The 23,858-nt window shown below is 34.2% G+C and overlaps 1 protein-coding gene across 2 annotated transcripts in view; it reads left to right on the forward strand.

Moving 5' to 3' along the window:
* LOC145694639 (WD repeat and SOCS box-containing protein 1-like) overlaps positions 1-23,858 on the forward strand; it is a 63,015-nt gene that overhangs the window by 9,740 nt on the left and 29,417 nt on the right. For both annotated transcript variants that reach the window (XM_081771052.1, XM_081771053.1), the window contains exons 2-6: positions 257-324; positions 4,161-4,347; positions 7,402-7,628; positions 10,161-10,270; positions 12,343-12,465. In XM_081771052.1, coding sequence (XP_081627178.1) covers positions 288-324; positions 4,161-4,347; positions 7,402-7,628; positions 10,161-10,270; positions 12,343-12,465 — 684 coding nt within the window. In that variant the 5' untranslated portion in view covers positions 257-287. The remainder of the gene's footprint in view (positions 1-256; positions 325-4,160; positions 4,348-7,401; positions 7,629-10,160; positions 10,271-12,342; positions 12,466-23,858) is intronic.

A 23,858-nucleotide genomic window follows, 5' to 3' on the forward strand; every position in this document is an offset into this window, starting at 1 on the left:
TATGTAGAAAAAAAAAAAAAAAAATGAAAGATTACTTGAAAAATATATTTCAAATAACGGATCGGGCGGATTTTAGACCAACAGTTCATTTAGTGCAGTACTATTAAAATTATTCGAATATAGAATTTTAAAAGCTCTGTTGTTTACTTTTTTTTACCATATTGAACTTAAACGAAATATCGTATTTTCTTAGGAGTATTAATTGTTTGAGGTTAATTATGTATTTGATTTTTACATATGTTATTTTCTTTTCCAGGTTGTTCTTATTTGACGTGTGAATCCGCTATATGGCAAGTTTTTGTTACAAATCAAAAGAAAAAATACGTAAGTACTTTTTAGTTTCTTTGTCTATAGAAATTTTATAATTCGAAGTATACTGTTGTAAAATTAGTGATGAGTGTGTGAAATGACAAATTGTATCAAAACAGAATGCTTTGTCAGCTGATTTTCTAGTTTGAAACTTTTTGAATATGGAGAATTATGTTAATTTCTCTGCCCAGATATTGTTTTGGACAGAAGTTCTAATCGTGCAAAAACATTTCCCGGCTATTATTGTTATGAATCCATTTCATAAATGGGATTACTTTGTACTTACAGGTACGTAGATGCAAAAATCATTGTACACTGACGCCGAATATTTTTTCGTGGTGCAACACTTACACACCGTATGATATGATACAATATGATATGATTCAAGTACACTTCCTAATTTCCGTCGCCGATATCATATAAACTAACCCTTGCTCTAGTGCTGATGCTTTTACTCATATTTCCAAGAATCTGCGTGGTATTGATATCTGTCTGTCTTAGTATACCAAGATGCTTCTTTCCAGAAGATTTCTCAGTTAGAATTCTCCTTTATGTAAGTACCATGCAAGAAACATCCCGGCCAACTTATTTGAGACTTCTCAGTATTTCTCTCTATCATTTTTTTTTTTTTTTTTTAATTTACTTGAACATTTTCATAATTTTCTTTCTATGGAAAATTCTCTCTTATCGTAACCATATGCACTATTTAATGGGAACTTCAAGTAATGAGGAAACTCTTTGCACGGTATTTACTGTAGTGTAAAACGCTCTTCGTATGTCGGCCACTATTCTCACCATAACAATGTAAGAAGCTGAAGTGACGAATGATTACAAGTATTAAGTTGACAAATTTGGTATACGTTTCGAAATTTTCAATGGAAACTGCCATCTTCCTCAAAGGCGTTTTCGCAAAGCATCGACTCCAAATTTCAACTCATGACATAGAAGTATCGAACTAAAACTTTCTTTCAGAAGCAAAATTTATATATATATATAATTAAGTTTGATATTATTAATAACAAAAGCTGTACTCTTAAATATCTAAAATTTCCCCACATTATTAGTACTATTGATGGTATCAAGGTTGTAATTGTATAGAACAAAAATCTCAAGGTTGTAAACGTATAGGATCGGGAGGCTTGGTGACTCAGTGGTAGAGTGCTTACCCGTGGTGCAAGGGATCTCTGCTCGATCCCAGCCAGGTGAGTTTGTGATGGACAACAGAATTCTCGTATTTCCTTCCCGCAATCTTTCATTAATCGTCCGTATCCTGTAGCGTAAAGAGGCATTACTGTGGGAACGTATAGTACATGTATGCCAAACTAGAAAGCTGTCGAGTTTAAGGAAAGTTTGAGTGTGTTCCGTGAAAGTTGAGATATTCAAGAGTTCAGCCTTTATTACTGATACGAGCAAAGTATTTCTATATATAATTTTCTATAATAATATAATATTATAATATATAATAATATAATATATATAATTCTAGAAGAAAGGTTTATGTTTGATGCTTCTGTAATGTAAATTCAACTCATTGATGTATGTTAAAAACTTTTAAAATTAAAAATAAAGGAAACAAACAGGCTGAGATTCTGTAAACACACTTTCAAGGAAGTGAAATCTAAAAATGTAAGTGAAAATGTCAAAATACAAAAACAAAATAAGGAACTTATACAGGTGAAAAGTCAAAAACAGGGTATTTAAACTAAACAAATGGTAAACAAAGGGTCAGTCATTGGATCAGTCAATTGATGAGTCAAAACGGGCATCGTGATTCGACCTTCAAATTTGATCCTTGTCAGTATGGACCTCAGCCTGTATCATCAAACCCTCCTGTAAGTACTTCATTAATTGTCCTAAGAAGCAACACATAAGAAGTTCATGCATGAAGGTCTTCCTCCATGAAAGACGTAAATTGTTAAAAATTATAATTTCTATGTTTAATTTTTTGTAACCTTCTTTCCTATGTAACGTGTTTCAATAATAATCAAGACGCATCTGAAGTAGTGTTGTCTTTCTACCGAGGATAAACAATAAGCAATATCCTATAATCATTATTCCAATTAGTAACAAATCTCTTTTTATTTTAAAGTTACGAAACATGGCTCCCCGGCGGGGAATCGAAGCCTGGTCTCCCGCGTGACGGGAGCCATGTTTCGTAACTTTAAAATCGAGATTTGTTGCTAATTTAAATTAATGATTATAGGATATTGCTTATTGTTTATCCTCGGTAGAAAGACAACACTACTTCAGATGCATCTTGATTATTATTGAAACAGTTTACATAGAGAAGAAGGTTACAAAATAATAAATATAGAAATTATAAATTTTAACAATTTACGCCTGTCATGGAGGAAGACTTCCATGCACGAACTTCTTATGTGTTGTTTCTTAAGATAATTAATGAAATATTTACAGGAAGGTTTCATGGTATAGGCTGAGGTCCATACTGACAAGGATCCAATCTAAAAGTTGACTCATGATGCCCGTTCTAACTGATCAATTGACTGATCCAATGACTCCCCTTTGTTTACCATCTGTTTAGTTTAAATACCCTGTTTTTGGCTTTTCACCTGTATAAGTTCCTTATTTTGTTTTTGTATTTTGACATTTTCACTTACATTTTTAGATTTCACTTCCTTGAAAGTGCGTTTACGGAACCTCAGCCCGTTTGTTTCCTTTATTTTTAATTTTAAAAGTTTTTAATATACATTGATGAGTGATGCCAGAATGTATAAATTGAAATTTGCAGACGATATTTTAAGAAAATACCACTGAACTAAATGGGAGTTCCCATTGAAATTATAGCAGTTATTTTCAATTATTTCAAACAAATACCAAGGTTAGTCCAAGTTAATGTTGATAATGAGCCAGCGGTGCTATTCAACCGGTTCGAACCGATTCGGTAGAACCGGTTAAAATATTTCGAGCTCGCAGAACCGTTTGTTATACCCAGACATAACAAACTTTGCCCAGTTACACCCACAAACAAGTAAATTTTAGTTTAACGATTTTTTTTTTCTAGAAATTCTTACTTACAGGATTGAACATATGATCTCTCAGAACAAGGTGTAAGCGTTTATTTCTTAATCTGAAATGCCCAGATATCAAGAATGAGAACTGGGATCACATGAGTGCAGTGGTGAGGATTATTTATATTTGAAACGCATACATACCATTATCAAAAATTGTCAATCCATTGCTGGATTAAGGTCTTTCCAATATTTTTTGACAACCATCTATCTTAGATAATTCGTTACCTAATTTCGTCACAGCACCTTGTATTTGGATGCTGCGTAGGTCTCTACTTGTCACTTGTGGTATCCAGTAAAAAAATTGTTTTCCTCTACGGATATGATCAAGGGAGGGGCTAAAACAAGTTTTGCCGTTTTATCCAGTGTAAAGCAGGATTGAAGCACATTTTATCCAGTGTATACCTGAGCGTCAAGGGGAGCTATAGCCCTTGTATATATATACAGAACCGGTTGTTAAAAAGTTAGAATAACACGACTGCAAAGAGCGTGCTATTTTGTAACCAGTCTCTGTATGCAAACATTGCTACTTCCGTAGTATGCGAAATAATTTTCCTTCCTTGAAAGGAGAAAACAAGTCATGCAAATCAAGTAGATTGGTTGTGTTTGTTCTCCACAAGTATGTCCGTCAAACAGTTCATCCAACTTTCATATGGATAATTTTATTATGTAAAGTTGAATTCAGATAAAATTTTTATTGCGATACTTCTATCCATAAGATTCTATCTTTTAGTTATATGTTGCTTAATTTATATTTAACCAATATGATGTTATGTAATGTTGTAACACGTGATTATATTGTTTTGTTCTTTTTTAAATCAGCTCATGCGTCCAAAGCCTCAGAGTTGGTAGTGGATATTCCGGTTGGAGAAGGCCAATGGCCATTTCATTCTAAAGGTCACAGGGAATGTTGGCAAGTTGTATTTTCACCCGATGAAAGTAGATTTGCATGGCTTTGTGATAGAAAGAAGATAACTATTGTACCATGGAATCGGTTCAAAAATTGCCCGTAAGTACATCTACAGTTTTAGTTTCAATAATACTGTAAATACAAAATGAACTGTATTTTATTTTTACTTTTTTTTATTATTTTTATTTTATTTTATGTAATGTATAAAAAAGAAAGTGATCTTGCTTGTGACCGAATCGCCGAAAAACTGCAGGTTTGTTTGAAATGAAGTTATTAACTACTTCTAATGGGTTTTTATCTTTACTTCAGTTAAAATGCATATCCTAAGGGGAGAGCGGGAGGTAGAGGGAGTCATAATATATGCGAAAAAAATGTGTAGCTCACGTGCTGTACAAGTTAGGAAGTTTAAACTCGATATATAAAAACTCTTAAAAAAATAAATAAACGGACTTGTGTCCCAGTGTATTTAAACATTCTAGTTTTAAGGAGGCAAAGAGGACATTTTCAATAATCTTTCTTCTTTTGAGGGGGCCACGGTGGGTCAGTGGTTGAGTGCTTATCTCTGGTGCGTGGGGTCTCTGTTTCGGTCCCCGGCTAAGTAAGTTTGGAGAGGACAGCATCGTGTCCGTGGATTTTCTCGGGTACTCCCGTTCCCTCCCACATCCTCATTCCATTATTATTCACTTCGTTAATCAGCCGTCTCCTTTAGCCTAAAGGGGATAATTGTGGGACGTTAAACTGGAAGATTTTAATTCATTTTTCTTTCACTCTTTCTCGGGCTTTTGAGTAAAGATTGGAAATGATTCATTGTCGTAGTCGAAGAAATGAAATTAAAGTGAGACAAAGCGATTAGCTGAGCATGCTATACATATTCAGCAAAACGTCATCAAGTACCAGGAAATTTCGAGTTCGAACCCGCAGCCACATCTTTAAATTATGTATTCCCAAAATCCAGGCAAACTACATGATGTGAACTTAGTCCTACCAGGCAAATGCTGGACTGGAACTTTTTAACATAAACTTTGGTCGACTTCCCTCCACAATTCCTTTCCATCGTTAAGCATTACTATTATAAGATAATAATATTATTTCCTTTGGTATATGTGCGATTGTGAATTTGATTTCAGAAGTAAATGTACCAAATAGTTATTCACCATTTTTAGCCTATATGCTGTGATCTTTCAGTTGTCTTCACACTTGTATTGGCTATTCAGAACTTCCAAAAAGGTACGCTCCCAGTTTGAGAACCACTGGAGAGTTCTACTTCTTTGAATAATGAACAACTCCGAATTTTAGTGGCATTAATTCACGTTCTGTTTGGAACTGTGTTAGGCAAATAAATAAATATCATAAAACGTTGAAGTATTCATTTTCTTTTACGTACTTCAGTATTAATGTAAACTAAAATATTTATTTCGTAAGTTGTTATTTAATTTCTTCACCCAATATTTCAGTAACTCAGCTGAATAGTTACTGAAATGTTGAATGAGAAAATAACGTACGGAATTAAATATATATTTTATTTTACTTATTATACACTAGCAGAGTACCCGTTCTTCGCACGGGGAGAATACGTTTCATTTTGGACTAAAGAGCTGAATTTCGATTTAAACTGCATCGAAAGTGTCACTGTTCATCACAGCGACCCCGAAAACTATGGATTCGATACTAATATCGGTCATTTTCATATATCTCCCCCTTCACTTTTCCCCAAGTTGCGGGGCTGATTTGGATTTAACCAGTATTGGAAGTGTCACTGTTCATGTCAGCGACCCAGAAAATTATGAATTCGGCAATAATATCGGCCATTTTCTATAATTTGTGGTCCCTAACTCCACTCTGCTTAGCCTGCTACAGGGCTCTGTAGAGATCCTGTCAAAGACTACCTGTAACTAACCTTGCAAACTTGGAGAGATTATTTGTATAGTATTTTGTAAAAATACTTTTTATAGTGGAAATTTTATAATAAAAGCCGGTAGTGGGAGTCGATTCCGGACACTTTTTTATTAACGCTCTACCTATACCTATATGGGATGAAGATTTACAATATTGTAATATCCTATGTGATGTCGTAAACAAGCAGTTCCACGCTTCAATGTTTACAAACAACACCACATGGTTCAGCAAGAGGATCTCCCGCCAGAGGGACCTACAATCACATGCAGACGACGGCTTCTAGCCCCTCCCATGGAGCAGAAGACGACATCGGAGCAGCAGCGCCACCGCCACCCAAAAGGACCCTATAAATTGGATGGACGAAGGCAACTCGAGACCAGTTCTCTGGTGACCCTCCTCTAATCTGCTACGGGACTACGCCTATCCTATCTCCTGGCTTAGCCTCCTACGGGGCTCTGTCTGTGAATCCCAACCTCAGCCGCTTAGCCTGCTACGGGGCTCTGTTGGCAACTTAACCTGCCTCTGCTTGCTACGGAGCATTGGTTCCTTAACTCCACTCCTCTTAGTCTGTTGGAGATCCTGTCTGCGACCACTCGGTCAAAGACTACCTTTTACTTACCTTTTTAAATAGAGACCAAATTGTATAGTATTTTTGTACAAATACTCATATAGTGGATTTTTATAATAAAACTGGTAGTGGGAGTCGATTCCGGACACACTTTTTATTAACTGCTCTACCTCTTCCTTATATATGAGACAAAAATACACAAAGTTTTACAATATATATATCCCCCTCCCCTAATTTGTACCATCAAAGTTAAATGATAAAAATCATCCCAATCCCGAACCGTATCTATGTTGAAAATTTGGTCGAGATCGGTCGGGTGGTTCAAGAGCTATGAAGTCACAAACATAATTACTTCCACTTATATATATATAATATAGATAAACGCAATATTTTATCCTTTAGCATGTATTATGTGTAATAATTTATGTTTTTAAGTATGTAGTTTTTTATTATTATTTTCTTAAATAAACAATAGAAATCACATTCCCTTGTTTGTGTTTTATTCTTATACTTATGGTACAAGGAAACAAACAAAGTAATGCATCTTGTGAAATAAAAGTCATTTCATCTTAAGTAAAACAGACAGCTGTGTACAGATAGATATTGCATAAATGGATTGGAATTGATTTTAAGTAGCTTCCTCGAGTACGTAATAGCAGTCCTTATTAGCATTTGTTTTGTTTTTCTAGAGTGACGCAAGACTGCAGAGATACTGAAGGGAATAAATTGGAAGGAAATATAGTGACTATTTGGACCTTGACCCCTGTCTGTTCAGCTGCTTTTGGATCTGGTACTTGCAACGATGATCTCTCAAAACCATTTGAGAAACAATGGAGGCGTTTCAACTATAACAAAGGAATGGTGCTTGCTACTGGCCACTTCAACGGACGAATCAGGATTTGGGATGCAGATTCAGGTTAGTTGAATAATGGCTTTACTGTACATTCCATCTAAGCTGATGGTCAATCAAAACAAAACTCTTCCACTCCCCCTTTTTCACCAGTATAAAACGGAAAAGCAAGTCGTTGACCTTGTCAAGGAGAGAAGCTGTTTGTAAGATACTTGATCGTTTAAAATCTAAATTTTGACTCCAGTCGTTCGCGTTTGGTGTTGCTGAGAAGGAGCTGTTGTTTCGTTTACCCACTGTCAACCCCTGCAACCAGTAGTGGCCCCACGTAGCTTAGTTGCTAACGCTTTCACCTCCAGTGCAAGCGGTCCCGGGGTTCGATTTCCGGTGGGGGCACTCGGTCGAAAAAGTGTATGAAGCTTTTTCAGGCCAGCCATCCTGAATAAGGTTTTTCTGGGTTTTCCTCATTCACACCAGGCAAATGCCGGGGTGGTACCCGGGTAGTTTGCTCGCCGAGGGACGCCATCCTTTATACGTGACAGGCTAAATTGCCGAAGATGCCGAAAGCCCAGAAATCTAAATCCTAAATCCCTGCAACTAGCAATAGCTATATTTTAATTATTATTATTATTATTATTATTATTATTATTATTATTATTATTATTATTATTATTATTATTATTATTATTATTATTCACTGAAAATATGATTTTAATCGTATTCTTAATTTGGCATACTAGAAATTCAGTGAATCGTATGAATGTTCTACGTTTTGAATTCCCAAGTGTCATCGCTGGCATCTAAAAGCATCTAACAACACCTGACTATCAAATAAACTTCAAATGTTAAATTAAATCTACAGTTATATTAAGAGATGCTATTTATATCGCTAATGCAGATTAGGGTAATAAACTGTTTTAAAATATGTATGTATTATTATGAAAGTTACAATTAATTCTTTATATATGTTAAATACATCTTAAACCTCCGTGTACAGGAGATGTATGAAGGCAAGAGAAACAGCAATATTTATGTTGATTAGATTCTGAGCGAGAGCGTGGTCAGGAGTAAGTTTCATCTATTAAGTTTCGTGGAATGAATAATAGTCCGTGGTGTGGTGAAAAGTATTAGTGTATTCCGATTAATTTAATGTAGCCGAATACCTTATATTGTATCCATGCTGTAAGCGAAAGCAAGAAAGTTATTACTGTTGTTGAGTCTTACTATAGCTTACTTCCTGGCGCAGAGGAAAATTTAGTTCATTTTGTAATTTTAAACATTCATAACCTCTGCCTTCGTAAGCATGGTTATTATTATAATATCGTGGTTGCATTCAGTACAAATGTTATCCTTTATTAAAAGTTTTAGAGAAAGCAACTTTTATCTTGCCTTGATTATGGAATGATTAAGATATTTATCGACGTTTTGAATGTTGTGATTAGTAAGAGATTGCTATAAGCCACTCAAGTTGTCTGCTTAGGCTGTAAAACTATGCAATGGAGAATGGTGGAAAGAATGCAAATTAATCTATTAAATGTCTGTGGAGGAGAGAGAGAAGTACTGTTATAAATATTATCTTTACACTGTGAGAAACCTGAAGTAAAACACAGTGATAAACTACGTGCGAGATTTGTAAGTTTCACTCAGATATAAGTCAAAATCGCTGATAGGTGATGTTCGATTTTCATCTAAAACGTATAAAACTTTGTTTTGTTCATACGAGTTGATTGTTTACCAGAATAAATTAGTCCTGTGGTATTCTCATCCTTTATTCAGAACTTAGTTATGTAATAATTAGTGAGTGTTTACTAGTTATGTAGTGACTGTTTACTAGATGTGACTAGTTATGTAATAATTTGCGTCTGTTTCTGCATAAATGTTTTTTAATGAAGCGAATGGGTTGTGTGCTAATTCATAGGTTTTCCAGAATATAATTCTGATACTTAAAATAGGGCCCAATCATACCTAATCTGTATGTCTGACAAGTTTAAAGTTATAGATTTACATTTTGAGTTAAATATGAATGTGGAAATCTTAAATTTACGATTCAATATTGCGGATACGAATTTCTCAGAACGATTTTAGCAGTGAGAAAAGCTTCTGCTTCAAGATCAATGAAAACAAAAGGAGATCAGTTCTCTTCCAATCTCTATTGACTACTCCATCATGAGCAAATGGCTAATTTGTATGTTTAGTGTGCGCATGGTCCTGGTACAAATTTTGGCGTACCTGCCTCGAAAAAATAGATCATTGGTTCGGACCTGATTTCCTTCTCATGTAGCTTCGACCTCGTTGCTAACATCCCCTTTAAATTCCAGTAAGTTAATCAATTAAATGTAGCTTCGGTACTACAACTTCAATAAATCTATATTCTAATGTATTACTAGAAGGATATAATACCTTCCCCGCAAAAAAGAAAATAAAAGGGGGGGGGGAGGAAAAAGATTAAAGCGAAAGTTTTCATTAGTTATGCAGAATATTGTAATAATTTCTCAGGTTTGAAGCAGAGTTTAAATATTTCCCCAATATTAAAAGAGAAGATAGGCTTCAAATACTAGTGGCGGAAGGCACTTATTTGTTATTTTCTGTTTCCCTCTTCAGGCCAGCTGTTGTTGGAATTGGTGGATCTCAAATGCTCCATTAAAGATTTGGCCTTTGCTCCGGACGGATCTCTCCGGCTGGCATCCGCCTCCATGGCAAGGGATCTCAAGGTAAAAATATATTTTTGTTATTATTATCATGTAGTATTCTATCAATGAAATTTTTCAACGCTATACTGTGTAAGAAATCCTTTTCGTACGGACAATTTCGTGACAGGCCTAGCAATGAAGTGTCACTTAACGAAATTTGTATAGTGATGAAACAGAAACCTACCTGTTTTACTAGTCACAAAATGTTCACATGACAGTTGTGCAGTTTTAATTTACCCTTCATTGCTACTGAAAGATGACCTTTCAATATCAGAGAAACTTATTTATTCACAGAGTTTCATACAGCACTAATCAAATCGACTGAAAATGAACAACATAACAATAACAAACAAAACAAAATAAATAAATAAATAAAATAAAATAAAATAAAATAACATACAAACACAAAAGGTTCACCTCTAAATTTCGAATGTCCTCTTTAGCTGCGTTCTAAAGTTTCGTTGAGAAGTAAAAACTACGTCCTGTTAGCAATGTATTGTAGTCATGCGCTTGTCTGTTAAACAAGAAGCGTTTTACAGTTGATAACCTAGGTGTCTCGTAAGTTAGCAAATTAAGAGAGCGAGTTCGCTGGGAAGGATTCAGAATCAATTTTACCATTGATAAATGTAGGTAATGTAGGTCTGCTGCTCGGCGTTGTTTGTCTGGGGTACGTAAAGACATTATTTCTTGTCTCGAATGGTCACGTACTCGGGAATTCTAAAACTAACTATGGCTATAAAGAAGTTTAAGACGGAGCCAATGCATGAAAGATTAGTAGGAACTGCCATGTTCCATACAGGTGAATAATATTCAGTGATCGGGGAAATAAAAAGCCTTATAAAACATTGTAAGAGCTGGAAGACCGTATTTCAGGAAATCTATGAAGTAGACCAAGTAATTTCATAGCTCTGGGTAAGATCGAAGAGATGTGATCCTTAAAGGAGAAGTTTTCGTGAAAGACAGCACCTAGATCTTTACGAGATGAGACATGTTTAATAAGTATATTGTTGACATTGTAAATTTCAAGAAGTACATTCTTTTTTTAAAGAGACAGAAAGGGTAGACCATTTGTTAGGGTTTAAAGCTAAGTTCCAGTTAGTACACAGGCCTTTCTTTACTCTTGTCGCGTAGTCCTGACAAAAGAAGATTAATATTCCACTGTTACTAAATTTACCCTAGTTCTTTTATCACTATGTTTGCATGCTTTCTATATTATATTTTCTTTCATGGTAAACTTATTACTGAATTTTAGACATTGACCGGTGCGAAAGGACCTTTACAGCATATTGCACTCACTCCAATCTCATATCCTTATGTTTACCTTCTTCAAAAACGCTTTCTGCCACGTTGTTGTAAACCATTATCCATTACCTTATCTTCAGCTTTCAAGGAATGACAGTTCTAGCTATGCTTAGAACTCCATCATGGTTACATTGGTAGCATTTAATGCTTTTCATACGATCCCAGGTTCGATTCTCGATATGATCACGTTGTTCAAATAGCACGTTAAGGTGTATGTCCACGTTTCATATACTAAAGAAACATTAAATATACAAGGAGTCTTTAGATTAAATCTATACATAGTGTTACTTCAAGTTAGTCTTCCTTTCACTTACAAGAGTTGTAGATCTATAAATAAAGTGTATATTATTCACTTTTGTATCAGTATGTATGAAAGTGCATTGCGATAATAATAACAAAAGAAAAGTGATCATGAGGTTGATAGAGACTCACATATCGATTTCTCGCATGGCGAGTGGATATCTAGCAGTAGATATGTATTGTAGGAAATGCATTATGCTTGACCCCATTCATTATTTGTAGAGGCAATTTACTGCTGCCCATATTTTAATTAAGCGTGTGTTACTTAAAGCGTCGGAATCGCAGAAAATCGAACGCACACCTGGTAAACTCACTTGGCATGAATCTTGTCGTCAAATAGAAGACCGGAGTTCTCGTTTTGCCAGTTTAGCGACTAAAATTATCTGATATTCCATTATTATTATTTTCTTACTGGTATTAAGTGTGTATATATAACAATTAAACTATGTAACATGCTGATTTTTCTTTTCTTGTTTTTGTTCCTATTGTAGCTGTGGGACTTAAAAGATGACGGTACTTTGTTTGAAACTTTAAAAGGTCATTCTGATGTGATCATGTCTTGCACATGGTCTCCTAATGCTAAAATGTTGGCTTCCACTGGACCGAGCAAAGATGTAAGTAAATAATGTCAGTACTAATATTGATTAAGATATTGATTATTGTATGTCGGCATTAAACTTTATTAAACATTATTTAAGATAAAATATGCAGTAAGTAGAATAAAGATGTGTATTTTATAGATTTAACTTTATAACAATACAATGAAATGATGTTTATATAATAATTCAGTGTTAAATATTTTGTGTGTGTGTATTTGAAGTATGTTCAAGTTTTATGTTTACAACTACTTAGAAGTGTATTTTTTTTTTTAATTAACGAAAAGTCATAAAGAAAATTCGAAACTCATTTTTAAACAGCTGAAATTGCTTGTCTTTTGTATGAGTGTGTACGTGTGTATGTGATAAATGTGGATAATTTTACAAAGTACATGGACAATTATTTTATGACCCAATTTTGTGCCTGTATTGTTCAGTAATTTGAAAATATATTTAAACTTAAAGCGAGTAACTCACTTTGCAAATTCAGAGTATATTGGGCGATGTTTGTGAAAATAGAGACCTAGATTTTTTTCGTGTTTTTCTGTGATCGTATTTTTTTATGATATTCATATAAGGAAGTTAACTGTACAATATTTTATATATTCCAGTAATGATGCATATATTATTTCTTTTCTCCGTGTATTATACAAAATAATGCATAAAATATAAAGTGTTGTTACCTAGCAGGAGACAATGGAAGGGAAGGGGGGGGGGGTAAAACCACCAAAAGAAAGGGGAAAAGCAGGAGCAGCATAATTACAACATAAAAATTTAATAATAATGATGCTGTCATTTTGCTACAATGACTGCATTAAACATGTTATGGAATACATATAAATCAGAACATTCACAAAATGTAAGTTGGTAATATTCATTGATTAATATTAACATTCTGTTTTCATTTCTAAGTTTGAAACTAAAATATCACGGATCTATGGTAAATTTTCCATCTGTTATTTATTATTATTATTACTCAAATTAAAACCGGTAAAGTTTGGTTTTATTGTATCGTAATGATGTTGAGGCATTACTATTAGTAAACAGGGAACTTTCTTTTAGCTCTAGTAATGTAAAGTTAAAATTAAGATTTTATTATACCATAATTTTGCCTGTCAGCATTTATACCAAGAGTATGTTTTAGTAAATTTTATGATTTATCATAAATTTAAGGTTGTAGCTATCCTGTATTTTAAACTTGAAACTGTTCATAAGTAGCTTCGGCTATAGAAATATAATCATCAACTTTGAAATTCGTATACATATGCTTTTAAAAAATAAAGATCACTGGAAGAAATCAAGGTCTCTATTTATCAAATATCACGCAAACAATTCTTTGACATGCACAAATTATATTGAAAGGACTATGATGATTTTCCATTGATGAGCCCATTGCTACCATTAATGAAATTTATGCCATTTTGTTTAAACACCTTTGCATTGGTCATGGCTTCCAAATCGTAGTTAACGCCGGTTAGAAGTTGTAGATCAAAATGCGAAAAGCATTGTTCCTCCAACTTTGGCATTTTAAAGCGATCATAACAGTCTTTGACGGAACACCTAAAGCCTTGCGTAATATAATGCTGAGTTTGGATTGAAGAGACAGAATTCGGCTATTGTTCTGCCTTTTATACTGCAAACCAAGATCCACTCACTTTGACTTTATGTCAACAAACATCTTACAACCAGATCAAAGCATCAAATCGGCTCAATGTCAAACTGTAGCTAATAAATTGTAGCCTTTCACTTGAAAGGCTCATGTAAGACACCTTGACTTCGTGTTTCAGCAGCAATGGTGTAAGCCGTCATTCGAGGTAAAATCCGTTATGAAGATGATAGTATTTGCCATACTAAAAATGTGTAAGGAATTCGGTGTTAAGAACCGGTAAAAAAATGTATTGCTGGTTATCGTTTTCGCTTTCATCGTTGAGCATAATTAAAATATCTTCCATTTTGCTAAGAGATAAATATGTTCTTGGTTCATTTACTTTAAGAAAATGAGTGTTTCGTCCTCCGTGTTCGCTGTCCCTGTTTGTCGTACATCAAAATTTATGTATCATATTTTGAATCAAGTAATAAGAAAAAGTGATTCTTGCTCACTGATCAGAATTTCTAGAAATTAAACTATTTGGCCGTTGGAGTTACGATGGTGTGCAAGTTTCAGCCATATCATTGCATACAAGTTTAATGATTTGATTTTTTTTTTTTTTTTTTTTTTTTTGCTTAACATCCTACGGTTATACCTCTTAGACTAAAGGGGGCTAAAGGAGTGAATTAGTTACATGAAGAAAACAAGAACAGCCTAAGAAAGATTTTTACATTTTGTTAGTGTCTGTAGGACTCCCACGGTGTTAGTGTTAAATTGTCACTTCTTTCATAAAGAATGCCGTAAAAAAATTCTACATAAACCACCGGTTTTAGAAAGAAGGTCTCTTTCCATTAGCGTTAAAAGTGCAAATTGTGTTTATAAAGTGATTTGATTTTAGTGTAACTTTCCTGCTGAGCAAGGTCACAGCTTATGTAGCCGAAGCCGTCCAGTAAAAATCTTACAGATTCAATTAACAGAATTAGTGTTTCACTCATTGCTTTAATCATTAAATGTTCTTGGTCCGTTGTATATGACAAATACCAAATCACTGGTGCATATAGGGAGCAGCAATCCGTGCATTGACGGCTAAACGACAACAGCATCATCTTTATCCCGGTTGCGAAGAGTATAAAGAAAATAAAAATCATCTGATTCCGTTATATCTTGAGTATGTGTGCACGTGGTAGCATTGAGTCCGAAGCATGTATTCGACAGCATTAAGCAATACTAACAAGTTCCAGCAGACTTCAAGAAAATATGTGTCATTTTGACTTACTGTCTCACGATAATAGGATGCTGCTTATTTTAAATGGTACGTTCAGAGAGCTAAAACCCGCAACTCATCTAACTCTAGGTTGGTGAAGATGGAATTCTCCATTCAGCACTATTTAATTTCGTTAAGAATGGTTAATTCTTAAGCGTTGATAATCTCTGCAAGCTTTTACGTTGTATTAAGATTCTTTTTTATGCTCTTATTTAAAAAGATCATAAATAAATAATGAAAATAAAGAAATCAGAAACTTAGAACGAAACTACGAGGGCTGTCCAGAAAGTTACAGACATTTTGAAACTGAATAGTAACAGAATAAACAAACCAAATTGTATTAAATACATTTGAAACGTACCCTCTTTAGGTATTTTTTCGCATAATCATCATGCAAATTAAGGTCCTTACCATACCGTGGCACAAGTTTTTTCAATTCCGTCGCGGTAGAAATCTGCCGCCTGCGATTTCAACCACTGGCTTACATCAGCATGCAGTTAGGCGTCAGTATCAAAGCGTTGCGTAGCGAGCCATGTCTTAATCTCTGGGAAGAGGTGGTAGTCACTCGGCGCTAAATCCGGGCTCTATGGTGGGTGAACATCTCCCACCCAAAACCATCCCAGAGCTCTCCGCCCGGTATGTTTGGCTGTGTGTGGACGTACGTTGTCGTGAAAAACAACACTTTCACTCGTTATTCCATGTCCGTACACTTCACAAAATTGGCGATGGATTTCAATTAGCTTCTGGTTTTTTGGCAACAAAAACCTAATCACAGAACGCATCTTACAAGAGGAAGAATTTTCTGTTGCAGCGTACATTGTAAAACGTCAGGCAGAAAGCACAGTAAAAGCGTTAAGTTCTCATGCTACCACAGTTGAATGCGTACTGAGTGCGGCAACGTTCTGACATCAGAATCGACGGGGATTCAAATTTCTGCGTATTAAATGCCATAGATTTCATTTATGGTCGCATTGTGGCTCAAGATGATCATAGTTCTTAATATTTATCCGAAGAGTAAAATATGAAGTTAAAAAGTATTAAATTGAAATGCTAAATTATACAGTATGAAAAAAATAATAAAAAAAAAAAACCTTTTGTAGAAGAAACGCAGCAGTAACTGAAAGAACAATGAATAGAGAAAGAAAAGAAAGAATTTAAAGTTTTGTTCAATATTTAAACGTACGAAAACAATTTGTAAGTGTGTTTTATCACCATAAATTCAGGTTTGATAGTTAGTCTTTCATAAAGAGTTGATTCGCCAAATGACGTTTTTTTTTTTTTTTTTTTTTTAAATAAAGTATATCCCTTTAATTCCCTATAGAATAAAAGCATGATATATATATTCTATACGGCTTTCATGAAATTTTAAATGAAATTGTATTGATTCGTAAATTTATATTCAAGTGCTTGAATGAGAGAAAAATAACATTATATAAGATTTCGTCGAGAAAAAACTTAAGGGTGTAGATTCTGATCTCATACACAAGTGGCTTCAGTCTGTTAAAATAAATAAAACTTTTTTTTTTTTTTTTTTTTTTTTTTTTAGTTGTGATGAGAATAAAAATTGAACTTCGATTCAGCGTGAATTATATTGTATTAATTCTTTGATACAATTAAATATGGGCCTATAGCTTAGGAGCTCTCAATTGGTAGCTGTTCCTCTTCACTGTGTTTGTGATATAATGTTTTTAGAATTAAGTACAGTATAAACAGACACAAGCGCATATTCACAATCAATAGACTGTCAGAGAAGATACGGTATAATGATGAATTGTTGACAGCGCACTCCAAAAATACCCAAATACAGCGCAACCTCGGATATATCAACCACCACAAGTTTTTGAGGCGGTTTTAGAAAAAAAAAATTCTAAAAGCTGTCAAGAGAACCATGCGAAGATTTAATTTCGTCCGGTAGATATCAATGCTGTCTGTAGGATTTTACTGCCATCTAACGGCGTGATCTATAGCTTCTATCATTCTACAGTAATATACCGTTGCTTTAACAGCAGAAAATAGGATACACACAACCACCGTTAACGGGTTGTTGATATTAAGATCACCGTTAAGATGTTAACTCCATTAACGTACTCAGTCAAGATTAGTTCTATAGCTATCTACCCTCCGCCAGAAGAATTGTTATGTGGAATAACATGCATACTAACATTACAGTCTTATAAGTCCCATTTGCATGATCCTAATAAAGTTATCCATAGCGTAAGGCAGAAAACATACCAATTTAAAGACTGTTTTTAAATATTGAAATCGCAATCTTTATTTATTGATTTCCATATGTTCTGATTCTGCTGGTTATCACAGTTCAACCATTACAGTTCTGCATGCTACGAAATAAGATTTTTTACTTTTTCAGATGTAAATGGTTACGATTATAGTACGATTGTAGTTTTTCCAAACTGTGATTATAGTACGATTTTTTTCGGAAGTGTTTTTATATTTTAAAAAAACATGTACTATATTCGCGCCAATATAATAGTTCCCACGCGCCTTTTTGACGTGAGTGAATAAGTAAGAGTTTCAAGCCTAAGAAAACCGAAGACATTGTAGTTGATATTTACGATAACGTTGCTTAAAAACAGAAAGTAGAAAAAGAAAATAAATATCTATAGTCGAACACTAGTGGTACACTACTTACTTTCTTCTATATCAATTTTGACTATCGAATTTTGGGTTTTCAAAAGTTCCTTCCCTATAGAAAATAAGCGGAGGGAACTACGTTTTTAGACTAGTTTTCTCGAAAAGCCGAAGACCGTTGTATGAGGTCCGAATCTAATATCTCTTAAGTTTTAATATATTCAGCGAATAACCCTGCAGCGAATACAAAGGGTAGATTGAAATATGCTCAAATTAGGGTGAGTGTAACAAGCACCAGTCGCCGAAAGATGGCACGGCGTTTCTCCTATCTGTCCAGTGTATTTATTTATTTATTATTGGCTAGTAACATTATTTACAATGATGCAATGAAAATCAAGAGACAGGTATTGAAAAATAGCCAAAGGGTAAAATTGAATTAATAGTCTGTACGTTTTTTTAAGATATTTTGTTTTACTTATTGAGAACGCTTTATTCCACATCTCTGTAACGAAATGCAAAAAATTAAACTCTCTCAATAATGAACGAAACTTACATATAAAGGTTCATAGATTTTCCTCTGATGATTAATGATTAATATTGTCCATGAACAGAGTTGCAATCCATCTCTTAAAACTGATTATATTCATTACTGACTCCGTACAAAATACATTGGAAAAATAGTAAAAGCGCCTGTCATTTATTTGCAGTTGGCGCCCGTTGACGCTCATCTTGCAATAAATAGCTATTCAACATTAATTTTCTCTTTAAATGTCCTTCTTTAAGTAAATTCCCATATTTCTATTGATATAAACGACAACTGAAAATGATAATAACAGATTGATGTGACAAAAGTGTACTTGAAATGAAATAGTTGTTAAAAAAAAAAATGTAAAAGTCTTTCAGTTACGTTTCACCTTTTGTTTGAGTATTATTTTTACCTTACATTATTATGATTGAATGAATTGATAAATTTTATTAAGTGCCAAATTCAAATTGATACAGTTGTCCATAAATTTTTGATGCTGAAATTTCTATTAACATGAATCAAATATATTTTTTTTTTCCTTTTAGCATTATTTGAAAAGAAAAAACTTTAAAAAAATGAAAATATTTTATCTATACAATGGTTGAAATTTTAAAGAGAAATTAACGCAACAATGGAAGAACTTCCGTAATTTTGTAAATACTGCTTCGTGATTTTAAGGTTAGAGAACAACCAATAATGGCAAAAAATATTATTGTGTAAATACAGACTTGTCGGAAAATTCTAAAGGTTTACTCCAACATAATCAGTTACTTATTTTATGCTGTGCTATTGTGGCCCCGCATAGCGTAGTCGCTAACGCTCTCGCCTTCGGTGCCAGCGGTTCCGGGTTCGATTTCTGGTGGGGGCACTCAGTCGAAAAAGTGTAAAACGCTTTCTTTTTCAGGTCAGCCACCCTGAATGGGGTTTTCCTCATTCACACCAGGCAAATGCCGGAGTGGTACTTAACTTATAGGTCCCAGACCGCTTCCTTCCTTCCTTTTCCTCGGATAGTGTGCTCGCCGATGAACGTCATCCATCAAACGTGACGGGCTAAATGGCCATAGATGCCGAAAGCCCAGAAATCTAAATCCTAAATCATATCACTTGCACTATTATAATTACTAGTATGTACGTCACGGCCATATGGAAGACAGTTTTTTGTAGAAATTAAACTGGTATTTCTTTAGTGCATTCTGTTGTTTTTAGAAATGCTGGTAACAACATTTTGATCACCGTTGTTTTCATCTATGTTACTATTTGTTTAGATCAGAACAGGGAAGTTGCTCTGAAGCGTGTGTGAGTATTCTAAATGTAGATAAAAGGTCGTTGTTACAGTTTTGTCGCGAGAAGTAATTGCAATTCTGATTATTTCAGTGTTATTTTTGATCTGACATCTTAATTTTAGTTTCGAATGTAATAAAATATCATGGCTAAAGTTAGATCTAAATTATTGTCATTAAATACAGGTGTATTTCTTGCAGTTACAGTTAAAGCACTTTGGAAATATACCTTAAAATCATAAATATTGCTGGAAATTAATGTATGAGGTGTAGTCGAAAAGTATTCGGATTACTTTTTTTTTTTTTTAAACATTTAAACTAAATTACAAATTGCGTTATTACTATCGAAATAGTTTCCGTGGGAGGTTACACACAAGTTGGAGATGTACCTCTTACTCTAGGAATTAGATCACGTGAGTAGGGGCGGGATTGTTATGACATTAGAGTACCCTTACTCTTGGCACGCTGAAGTATTTTCGTCATACTGTCAAAGATCTCATGGTAGAAATATGATTGACGCTTTGAACGCAGTTATTATTTCGATTTTTTTTTTCAGTTTCTACTGTCAAAAGCCTACCATAGTGCAGTCCAGTAGCGTACACAAGGAAAAGTTCCGAGATTTTAATCCCTTTCAGCTAGATATTATGGAAAAAAAAAAAAAGAATGTGTATAAAAGAAAAATGGTCGCATGTGCGTTTGGTCCACTGGTCCCGAGTTCGATTCCTGGTGTGAGAGCATTGACCACATTACTAAGGTACGGATTACACCTTAAGCTCCCAGCGGGAGCTCATGTGGTTCGGATTCCACGTTAATCAGTAGGTCCACGTCTCATATAGCCTCGCTGCTGAACGGGACGTTAAACTCAAAATCAACTCAACTCCACCTTAAGCTGTGAATGGGGTACTGAAAAGGGATACTAAATTTCAATGAACAAGTGAAGCGTATATTAATAGAATATTTAGAAAAGTTACTGTTAAATGTTATGAAACAAACATTTCTTTAAAAGCGTAATGTGCTGCGGTTATGCCCTTTAGATTGTAGAAGGATGAATAATAAATGAATTGTTGTGAGACGAAATTTTTTGTATTTCTCACCGGGAATCGAACCCAGGACCACGTGTGCCAATGACACGCGCTAGCCACTAGACTGGCGTGGAAGGCTTTCGATAATCTGTATGACCACACAGTGATAGTTTTTTTTATTTATTTTATATACTTGTTTTACAAGTAGTATATTAAAATCCAATTTGGTGAATTTATTAGAAAGTACGAGCTATTCTAAGTTGCTAATAGCGGAATATTCTTGTATGATATATGTAACTCTTTCCTATAGATTGTCATTATTGGGGGTTTTCTTTTATATCGCTACCCAGTCCTTAAAACCGGAGGCAGTACACAAAATTTTATAGTTCTTTCCATTGTATAAATATTTTTTCTCAATTCTACAAATATGTATGAAATATTATAAAAATTGCATGGAAATTTTACACTTAATATACATATTTTTATATGATGTGTGGACGAAATAGGATTTTTTTTTTATCAGTTCACTTTCTATGTATGTGTGCGTGTGTATTATTGTTGGCCTGGTTGTAGGTTAGGGGGACTCTCGCTTCTGTGATTCACCAGACGGGGAATTGCTGAAGTGGTCCCTGTTTTCAATTGGTTGGTTCCCTTGTTTCAAAAATCCTCGAAAGTAGTTTGATTGGTGAGGCCGAGGTACATCACTCGTGTACGTGCTTTTTACGTTGGAGGTGATACAGATATATGGTGGGTAAATGGAATGCCAGGTGGGTGGAAAAGTAAGACATGGTATGTATGTATGCTTGAAAGAATAACACGGTTGATATTTATGTCTTAAAGAAAGAAAATAAATGCTATATTAATACTTGTGTGTCTAAGGATATATATTTCTTTCGTAGTCAAGTTTGTTTAGCTCATGTCAGATCATTTCATTCTGGTGAAGTTTGTTTCAGTTGCAAACGTACTATATATACTTGCATGTTTGGAAATTCTTTATAGAAATGTAAAGATAGTTCACTGATCGTAAATGCTATTAACCACTATTTCATCTCACTGCAAACTGCGCATTGTACAGTGGTACAAATAATGTCTTAAGTAAGAGACAAATTATTAAAAGCAAAAGTACACGTCAAAGAAAAGTACCGTATTACAATGAAAACTAACTGTCTTGAACGTTAAATCCAGAAATGTTGCGGAAATCTGTGTAAACTGAGTGCAAAATACAGTGATCCCATGGAATACGAACTTAATCTGTTTGTAAAACTCCGTTAAAGTTCTAAGACTTTTTTTTCCTTTCCAACAATAGAGGCGGGATTAATCCGTTTCTGGGTCCCACGAATTTGAATTTTCAAAATTATTTTAACAGTGAGTGATTGGATTTGAAGAGAAAATAAAAATAGATAGTAATACGTGAGCAAAAAATGAACTTTTTTGGGTCAACAGTTAATATACTTCTCGTTATACGAAAGCTAACACAAAATAAGTACAATAGCAAACAACTATCAGCTTAAAATCAAATGAGAAGCTTTCACTGTAGCTTCCGACAATGAATGAATGACAAAAGAGTATGGCTGGCCCAGACGCAAAGGAAACATATGTACACACTCATACACACAAACAATGTGCAATGCAGTGATCATATTCCAGGGAAAATTTGCTCGAATTTTTCGTTCGTATTCCAAGCTGTTCGGATTCTGGGATGTTTAAAGTCTGGAGGCAGTACCCTACATATTAAGGTGAAATACCTAAGAAAATCGTTAGAAAATCGCTAAATAATAGTTTTTCTCTAATGGAAGCTCTGGGTTTGTTTATTGGTAGGAGTACTTTTAGTGCGAATCGCACTTTCACTACAGTTTATAGATTTACGTCTCGTATAGCTTCGGTGCTCGAAAGAGCCAAGTAACAAAAATGTGCATGTGCAGATTATCGTGCTCTTAAACTGTCAACAACTTATAACTGTATCTGAAATCGATTATTCTAGTCTGACATCTGCATACATAATATTAGAAAATACCATGCATTTACATCTATGAGTAAAATAACCCAGTTTTAACTTCTGGTGAAGATATCTCTAATTTCAGTATTAGACCAGTGTCAACCTATTTAAATTGAGAAGTAGCTTGTTTAGAAATGAAGTAAATATGGCAATGTATGATGTATGTTATATACTCGTTCAAGTGGATCAGGAATTAGATTTAACAGACAGTTGAAAGGCTGCGTTGTGTGCTGTATTTATTTCCAACGTGAGACTGTGCAGATTCAAACAGGATACATAATATTCGTACATGCAAGTTCCACTGACGTGAAACTGCTTCCCCTCCATGAAATGATCTGGTGTTATGAGTTAACTGCATTCAGTGAAGTGCATGTTTATCTAAACTCTGTTCGTAATAAGTTTGTACAAAAAAAAAAAAAAAAAAAAAAAAAAAAAAAGTAACTTGATGTGACGTAGCATGCACATCTCAATGTCGGATTTTAGATGGGGAAGTCTAAGAGCAAATGAATTATTATTATTTTTTTTTCCTACTAAATTTTTGTCCAGACTTATGACGAACGAGAAAAGTTGTTCCGTTATGAAAAACAATTCTAGTTCGGTATCGTGAAATACTTTAATCTTCATTGTACAAGAAAATTAGTATTTTGATAATATTCCTCTCTGCCATATGTGTAATTTAAAGGCTTCGAGACTAACTAATTTCATCTTCAAGGAATGAAATATATCTGGAGAATATATTATTTTGAAGGTTTGCTCTGTGATAAATGGTACAGATTTTCAATTACCAGGTTATTATTATTATTTTTTCTTCAGATCTTGTTACTTTCTTTGAAGATAAATACAGGAAATGCAGGTCTCTCGAACCATTAAATTATTTTATGGTGCCGAAATATTTGATCCCAAATACTACAAACTTAATTATAATGCTATTTTCAGTTCAATATGACTTTATAACAAATTTAAGTATAACAGATGTCAAGGATAGTGCAAAGACATGATGTCTGACGCTGACCTCATTAAATACTTAATTAGCTTGTAATAATGTTACAAAAGTAAGAAGACAAACCACGCTTAAGAGCCTGAGACACTAAAAATAATACAAAATGTATTATTTTTCTTTTGCCTGTTTTCACAAGTGAAAGGAGA

This window comes from Thermobia domestica, chromosome 9 (assembly GCF_964235325.1).
Source record: "Thermobia domestica chromosome 9, izTheDome1.hap1.1, whole genome shotgun sequence".
Lineage (NCBI taxonomy): Eukaryota > Metazoa > Arthropoda > Insecta > Zygentoma > Lepismatidae > Thermobia > Thermobia domestica.